The sequence below is a fragment of the Lactuca saligna genome, chromosome 8 (assembly GCF_052625555.1).
Source record: "Lactuca saligna cultivar CGN05327 chromosome 8, ASM5262555v1, whole genome shotgun sequence".
Lineage (NCBI taxonomy): Eukaryota > Viridiplantae > Streptophyta > Magnoliopsida > Asterales > Asteraceae > Lactuca > Lactuca saligna.
The window spans coordinates 213126020-213135225 of NC_136424.1; the positions used below are offsets into that span (position 1 = coordinate 213126020).

Below are 9206 nucleotides of genomic sequence, written 5' to 3' on the forward strand. Positions count from 1 at the left end.
TCCTATCAAACACCAAGAAGACGCGAACCCAATGTTGGGAAGTTTCCCGAACTCCCAACTCACACAATCCTGAATCCAAACAACCACTTGGGCCGCCTTCCTCCCCAACGGGCATGCAGAACCCATCCTAGTTTCACAACCGCTCATGTTCCTGTATACCTAAACGATTGTCCCCTACTTTGATTCGACTAAGTTCTCACAGCACATGAGAATTGAAGGATTTCCAATCCTTCTTACCCTCTACTGATCGATCTGCCGACAAGAAGCACTTACCCATGCTAGTGTTCTGTCACTAGCCAATCCCAAAAGACCGTACAATCCTAGAAGACCAGATGAACACTTCCTGAATCCCAGCAAAACTGATAACCCCCGCTGCTTAAAAATAAGATCACACTCAAATATTGAAGTCCATAGAACAGATGCTCCAACCAAAACCTCAGCAACACACCACTTCCCTCGGTACCCCCAAAAGCCTATCCAAGCACAATTGCTAAAATCACTGAACATTGACGATGTTGGATAAATATCTTGCTAAATCCGGACCATAAACCTTCCACACAATGCCCCTGAACTGGTCTCGGCTATAAACTAAGATAATACGACCACTCCCAACCCGCTCCAAGAGAAGCAACCCTTCACTAATAACTAATAATTCATGTCATGGAATTAACATATAACATTTCTTAAGAATATAATCCAAACATAAGTAGATAAATGAATCCAAAGGTACGCTTACCTAAACCGATACAAGATCTCAAGCAACAAAAGACTAATAAAACCTGAAAAGTAAGCAAAAGATACATACCTGAAACATCGCCTACTGGAGTCCTGATCTCCCCTGTCTGACACCACAAAACCCGACTCCTCTCCGTTAGGGATCCTGCCCTACCCTCTCGTCCGTCGGTGATCCTCAAAGCGGTCGGAGAAGGCGCACTCACTGCTCCTCCCCTCAACATCGGACAGTCGAACCTATTGGGGCCCACCTAATCGCAGTGAAAACATAACGAGCTTGCCCCCTGAGGACAATCCCTACTGACGTGACCCACCCGGCCACACTTGAAGCAACCCAAACCTCTGGAACGACAAACTCCATCGTGAAGTTTCCCGCACATGCTGCACTGACCCCGTTGGGGCAAAGTTCAGATATGCTTCCTGCCTATTGAAGGACAGGGCATAAGATTAGTGGGAAGAGGTTGGTAGCAAGTTTGGTGATGATGTTGTTAATGCTATGTAATGGGATGACTTATCGACCAGAAATATACCCGAAATATACCCTTGACCTCCGAAGACATAATCAAACACTTGGATCACTTAAACCATAACACTCACACCCGAGAAGGGCCAAATTCTTCCTTTCCCAAGGCCCTAGGCCTCATTACCACTGAAGATTGGGACGCAGCCCCAAATAAATAAGCAAATCCGAAACCGAGTGTTACCTTTGTCTTTATATGTGTGTGAATTAGTAAGAGAGACATATGCTAGGGGTTTACAGAATTGATAGGTTTGAACCTTGAGTTCTAGATTTGGAAAAAAATGAGTTCATCAAATGGTGATGACTAGTAGTGGTGGCGATGTTAGGCGGTGGTAGTGGTTTGGTCTGTTCAGAGAAAGAGGGGGGTAGGTGGGTGTTGGGTCTCGCAATAAAGATTCGGTTTATAACCAACTTGATATTTCAGGTTTATAACCGACTTAAAATTATGTTTCGAAAGCACTGTGTTAATGATGTGTTAATGATCTGAAATTATTTTTACCATGATTTTAGTGAAATACCAACAATCAATAACCTTATTGATAGAGAAACAATTTTTGTTTTGCAATACTATCTTCATTTCATACAATTCTTTCGTACATATTTTTTTTGCATTTCATTAAAATCCTTGATTGTTAAAATATAAACCAATTTGAACTTAGATTTTAAAAAGTATGTGTTGATGATACTCTCGTTATTGTCGTGATTAATGTGAAACACCAAAAACCATACCCACTTTTGTCTATTATGCTCAAGCAAAATCAAACTTATGCACTTAAAACCCTTACGATTTCTGGTAAATACCAACTAGAAATTTATGTTTTACAAAATCTATGTTTGTAATCATATATTATTTTTGCCATAATACATGTGAAACACCACAATCACTACCTATTTTTTCTGTAACGTCCCAAAAATACTGAGTAAAATTTCATTTTTCAAACATCCAAAAACCATTCATTCATTTATTCATAAAGTAATCAAACTATAAAGTTTTCTTAAAACATCGGGATAAGGTCATAAAATTTCATGTGTTTATTTAAATCAACGATTATAATTTTATACAAGGTTCTAAAAAACGTAAGACGTAATTTAGTGGCAATGTCAAGCCTCAAATTTTTACAAGTCTTGGTGAGCCACATCGTTTGTAAAACGTGACTTAAATCGATAGTTTTGTGTATAATTGATAATTTTATATGTATGTTTAGCTATTATATATATATATATATATATATATATATATATATATATATATATATATATATATATATATATATATATATATATATATATATATATATATATATATATATAGACTTAAGTCGACAATTTCTCAAAGTTGGGCGGAAAGTACAAGTCTTAGAGTCATGACGAGCTTTTTAGAACTTTGATTTTTTATAACTAAAAAATTATCTTTTAATTAATAACTTATTTAAAATAATTGATTAATAATTTTGATTTTTTTACTATAAAAAATTAATTAATTTTGTAATTATTGTTTTTACGGGTTATAAACTAATTTAAAATCAACATAATATACAAATATAAAAGACTATTAAACTATTTAAGGCTTAGTGATGCAAAAATAGTATTAAAATTTTAAATGAATATTAGATACAAATATAAAATCGCCTTAATCTATGTGGACTATTTTTAAGCTTCATATCTTTAATATATATATATATATATATATATATATATATATATATATATATATATATATATATATATATATATATATATATATATATATATATATATATATATATATATTAATAAATAAATAAATAAATAAAAAATACATGGATCACTTTTACAATTACTCTAAATTCTATATCGATAGCTTTCGCTCACAAAGCTTGGACTCTTGGAGTGCTACAGCATCGCCATGGCTTCCTACATCGCTTGAAAGGACATACAATAAAGCCTCCTTCTTTAGCCGACCTCCTATAAATTTGGAACGATACAGAGAAATGACCAAAAACATTTTTTCGTAAGCATCAAAATCCAGTGATTTTTGTGATATTTCCCTTACGAGCTTAGGATATGTACGCTGTATGGTATCGATTTTTTCTCACGAGCTTTGGTAAGGTAAGCCGTATGGTATAACCCGTTCGTTTTGTTCCTTGCTAAATAAATACTCTCATATGAATTATTTCATGGCATCAATTGGCAATCAAGAATGAAGACAACTTAGAAAATTTTGGGTATTTATAGCCCTATATGCACTTACGTAAATTGATTTATAGCATCAATTGTTGATTGAAATTTGCATTTTGTTGCTTGATCTGGGACTCATTATATTATAGTTAGGAGCAAAAACAGTTATTAAGATTCCTAGGAGCAAAAATATTGATTGCAAGAACAAAAAATGTCAATATAGGTAAAGAATAAGGAGCAAAGTGCACGGACCAGTTTACTATTTTTAAGCTTCAAGAATCAAGCACACTGCACTCATTTATTCATGGATTAAGAAAACTCATTGTCAGACTCCTTGTGATTGATAATTGTATGTATCTGACTCTCAATGGAGTTATGTTTGGTCATGACAACAAAGGAAAGCAATGTGTTTGGCCATGAGACGATGACACTCTGGGCACCGCACGTTATTAGGGACTCTACCTGCTGCGGGAAACTCAAATCGGCAGCACACTGTTGCTGGAACATGAGTCCTATCAAGGTATGCTGTAAACGACGAATCAAACCCCTTTGATTCAATACTTGTATCCCTATTCATAAAGCCATCTAGTGCTTCCATGATTGTGGTTCCATTTCCACTGGTCAGAATCTTTGATCCTCTACACAACAAAGCCCATTCCTTGTCATAGCTTACAAGTTTCATGATTTGTTTCATCATGGGGTCTTCAGGATCTGCCCTTTTTACTTGATTCTTGGAGTACAACATGCTCTCTAATCGTGTCCAGAAGAACCGCATGGTCTGTTGTTGCCAGCTGTCACTAAGCTTCTCGATTTTAATGACATCAACAGCCCTACGCACACTTTCCTTCTCCTTTTTTTGACCGACATACACCATCTCTAATGGGATCCAGGAATCAGTCGCCATTGCCCGGGTTTTGCTGGTGAATTTGCGGATCCAATCGATATCATCACCTCCAAACAGGAATATGTGTTTGTCTTCTTTTATCTAAGAAAAATGTAAAACACCCATTATGATATAAAATTGTTTAATGATGATAATTAGATGAAAGAACTACGTAACTCACCCAGTTGAGTATTGTGGGGTCCATGCTACCAACGAGGAACTCTAGCCTCCAAGTCTCATCCCTCCACAATAGTTCCTCTTTCAAGCTGGTGAAAGGGAAGGCATTGTTCCCCCAAATCAACATCATGTGGATGGCATTAGGGCTCAGTTCCCTTCCCTGTGGATCCAAAACCACTACTATAGGCCTGTTCCTAAAGTGCCACCTGTCTCCTATGGACATGATAACTGCCCTGTCGATAATGGAAGGGTGGGACACAGAGTACCATGGCATTTTGTTCTTCATCTCCTCAAATTTCCTGTCGATTTCATCTGTGTACTCTACAGAAAGGCTAACAATGGGCATCCACACGACCTCATACAGAGCTTTTCCCCTTGCTCCCTGAATGCGAGACTCCATGTAAATTTCTTCAAGAATCGATAGCTCCTCACTAGACATTTCTACCCCTGATATCAGCAACAGCACGTTCTTCTTCCTCAGGAATTCCAGACTAACCTGTGTGAGCGCAAAACAATACATACATCACTATATATATATATATATATATATATATATATATATATATATATATATATATATATATATATATATATATATATATATATATATATATATATATATATATATGTATGTGTATATTTACAGATAAATTTAGATACACTTAATAGATACTATACCCTCTTCTTCATTTTGCCATCAAAGAGTGGTAGTATATCATCCCTGGGCGTAATCAAGATTTTGAGGATTTTCATGTTATCCATATAGCTTGTTTCAAATAGTTGACTGAAAGACCTCCTGAATTCAATTTCTTTCTTGTCTCCTGCATCAATCAAACAAGAAGGTACCCAATACTCTCTACATACAATTAACCAAAACGTTTTGTGTCAACATACCAACAACACGTTTATAATTGTCCAGTTTTTGCCTGAGAAACTCATTTATGCGATCAATCTTTACAGTCAATGTCGATAGTTCCCATAATTGCAACGCTGAAGACGAAACCATAATCCTGAAATCCTGTTACTTTATAAGTGTATTACATTATGAAGGTTAGTTATTTTTTGAAATGGGGTAAAGTCTATTTACTCATGGTCTTTGATGGTCAAGTCAGCAATCATAGTCGCACACATGATGATGGCTCTGATATTCCAGTAGACAGCAATAGGAATGGTGTTGATTGGTGGCAAATCGAGAGTTATGTCCATAGATGGAAGCTCATTGAATTGGATAATACATCTCGTCAATTCCAAAATTGAGTAAACGAGTTTATTAAGGGCATCAAGCTGAGGTTTCAATAAAGCCGTATGCGCCATGATTGTTTGAATAGATTTAGCAAGTTGGTTTGATGAGTGCATTTGAGTCAGCATCCATAATTCCTTGTAATTGATAGCTAAAGCTGCTAGGGTTAGCACCAACTTTGCATCCCATTGGAATTTGCTCACCTTTTCTAATACTGCAAGGGCTGTTGTGTGCCCGTCCCGAGGTAACTTCAACTGAAAAAAAAAAAAAAAACATTTTTATAGAATTATAAGTATAGAGATAAATGCAAAAAGAGCAATGCACTTCATCTTATTTGTTTATTATAGCATCCTACTTTCACTTTTTTTTATATTACAAAATACAAATTTGATTTTGTAATAGGAAAAAGTGAAAATATATACATTGCTATTTCTTGCATTAATCCCTATCCATATGGATAGATTTTAGATTGTACCTCACTGGTGATTTTGTCTATTATGTGAGACTGTGAATCGAGCATTACAACAACATCGGTTTGATCGAGTCCACCATTCGGTATATCTTTATTTGTATGTGGACCCTACCTCACATAAAAGAAACTTCTTATTTAGGCTGCCCAAGTTGTGCTATAAATGGTACAAGGACTGGCTAATAATAATATAATACATGAATACAAAGTGTTAATGTTATTACAAGGGACTTGATTCTATGGCTTCAGTTTTTACGTAGGACATTATAAAAATGTCAACTTTTTGTCCTACCCAAAAATATTGGAATAGCGACTCAATCTCTCAGTCTTTGCAAAAGGCCCTTCTCATAGATGAGAATGTGAACTGGTGTATAAGATAGTAATATACCGATGAAATGGGATCAGCTTTAATGGTGGCATGCGGGAGGATGTCTTCTGTGATTTTCAGAAGAGATTTGACATCAACCGCAGTGCCATCAGGGTAATGCGTGTCCATAACTACTTTCATTATTACATTGATGTCTGATGCGCTGAAGATCGACCTTCCATCAATTCTGGTGGTCTGCAACGGATTATGTTCGGGACCCACCATCTGATGTCCCTCCAGGTTTTGTTTTTGTTTTTGTTGTTGCAGAAGGTTTGGGGGGGGGGGGGGGATTGGTGTTGGGTGTCGAGTACTTATTTTGGGTATATGTAGTTAGTATGGAATAACTAAGTGAGAGCAAAGCTTATGAATCCACTTCCTTGCTTCTACTAGTAAAAAAATTATTCTTTTGATACTTTTTAGGCTTTTGGCTATATGCAAGATATTAGGATCCACTTTCTTTTATTTCTGTATTAACTTAAAAACCGTGTAAACTTAAAATAGTAACAACAATAGTAACAACTTAAAATAGTAGCAATAATACATAGTAGTTAATTAACTTGGTATACAAGAGTAAACGGCGGCCCACATTGTTATATAAGCTACAGCGGCAAATTGTTTTTTTGGAAAACTTGCCATGTTCAAAGAACACGACAAAAAACATTTGGTCGGTTTTGGGTTTGTTGGAAAAATGGTACTAATGAATATTTATTAACCAAAGGGTTTCTAGCCCAGCGGTACCCGGTGTTGCCTTCCCTCCTTGAGGTTGAGGGTTCAAGTCCTGTTCTGGATATAGGTGGATTTAAGGTGTAGTTTAATAGTAGGTTAGATTTGCCATTTCAAAAAAAAAAAATGAATATTCATTAAATTAAACCTTAATTTTTTTACTTTAATAGATTCCAAATTATTTTTCCACCAAAAAACTTAATTTTTTTTAATTAGACAATAAATTTTATTAATGATCATGGAATTGTTTTTATAAGTTGCAAAATTATTCTTAAATTTTAGAAATAGCAAAAAAAAAAAAAAAAAGGATAGCTTCTTTTAGGTTTTAAAGGTTTATGGAAAAAGTATTTCAAAACTCATAAATTATTTGGCAACTCATAAATTTCAATGTATGTATACTTCAGAAAAAAAAAATGTAATTTACAAGTTAAAAATCTATTTCACATTTTGTAATTTTTGATCATTTTTGTTTTCGTTAAAAGTGTTCAAAATGTAAATGTGATTAACCAAAATGGTTGTTTTGGTAAATATATGCAAAATAGTTTAATATCTTCAAAAAAAAAAAGTAGCTATTTTTTATTTATTATTAGTTGCTCTATTAATGTGGTATAAATATGTGGTTCTCTATTTTCCTCATAAGCCTCTTCACTCCTATTTCAATTTAAAAAAAGATCTATTTTCCTCATAAGCCTCTTCACTCCTATTTCAATTCAAAAAATGCATACAGTAATTAGATATGTATATTAAGTTTCCTTCTTTTTAATGAAACATCATGAAGTTTTTTTAGGGGTAACTTACACCTATTGTCACTCGTACATATGCCAAAAAATGTGTTTAGTCGCTATTTTCAAGATGTAACTCGGACCATCCTCAGTTGTATTTTTTCTTGCACAGTTATTCCCAATAAACATTAAATGTTAAATGTTTTGTTTAAGTGCCCCATGTGTCTTGCATGCAGGCGTCTTTTTTGTCTTTTCAGGGGTGGTGTACCTTCTTAAAGTCATTGCATCTTGAAAGCATACACAATCCTGCATCCATCCCTTCCTCCGATATCGTCTCCTTCATATAACTTCTCCCCTGATCACCAACAATTTCTTCTAACTTGATAAGAATAATGGATATAAAATGCAAGTGTGGAGCCATTGCAGTGATTCATACATCTTCTATCAAGAAAAACTCTAGGAAACTATACTATGCTTAATGTAGAGGTAAATACAAGTTTGTTATTGATCTTCTCTAATCGTGCCCTAATTCTTACAAGATTTAACTGATTCAGGGACCAACATGCAAGTTCATAGGATGGGTGAATGATTTTGATCAAACATGTGATTATATGGAGTTTAGGCTGAAACTTGAAAAACAAAATCACAAATTAAAGTTTCACGTAGTTATTAGTTGTTTTTTTTTTTTGTTTTTTTTTGTTTTAGTCCTTATATATAAAGTGTGGGTTTTGTAATGAAGTTCATAGTCTTTTGTTATGCGTATTGTATTGATATTTGTATTATGAAAAAACCCTTCAAACTAATGACAATGTGTTGATTTTTCGTAATCAAGATGTGGTGTTCTAAGTATGTGTTGAAATGTAATGAAAACATGGTTTTTATTATCCAAAATAGCAACATGTGCAATATTTCATTCAATGCCTTTGGTGTCTAATATAGCAACAAAGTTTTAAGCGAAGGGACAAAGCTTCAAATATCATCAAAATGTGGTTTTTCACGATCCAAAATAGCAACAGCTGACCATTTACCATTAAATAACACAAACATCCAAAGTAGCAACTTAGTGTTAAAGCATACATATACTTATCATACATAGCAACAAAGTATCGAATACCAAAGATAAATAACAAAGTAACAAGGAAATCAATACCTAACAAAAAAATAGTGATGATCCAAATGCCAAACTACAAATTTTCAAATCAAGGGGCTTTTTCCC

General features: G+C 34.4%; 1 protein-coding gene and 1 long non-coding RNA gene across 2 annotated transcripts; one reads left to right on the forward strand and one right to left on the reverse strand.

Moving 5' to 3' along the window:
* Positions 1 to 3072: 3072 nt before the first annotated feature.
* On the forward strand, positions 3073 to 8813 carry LOC145011827 (uncharacterized). The gene is made up of 3 exons (XR_013664287.1): positions 3073 to 3340; positions 8227 to 8476; positions 8545 to 8813. It is a non-coding gene; the product is annotated as an uncharacterized LOC145011827 (long non-coding RNA).
* On the reverse strand, positions 3641 to 6816 carry LOC145011826 (protein SIEVE ELEMENT OCCLUSION B-like). The gene is made up of 7 exons (XM_078970561.1): positions 6567 to 6816; positions 6185 to 6289; positions 5557 to 5963; positions 5364 to 5479; positions 5148 to 5290; positions 4474 to 4965; positions 3641 to 4394 (listed from the first exon to the last, which is right to left on the reverse strand). The coding sequence occupies exons 1-7, from the start codon at positions 6768 to 6770 to the stop codon at positions 3783 to 3785; spliced, it is 2079 nt and encodes a 692-aa protein (XP_078826687.1). The 5' UTR covers positions 6771 to 6816; the 3' UTR covers positions 3641 to 3782.
* Positions 8814 to 9206: the final 393 nt, after the last annotated feature.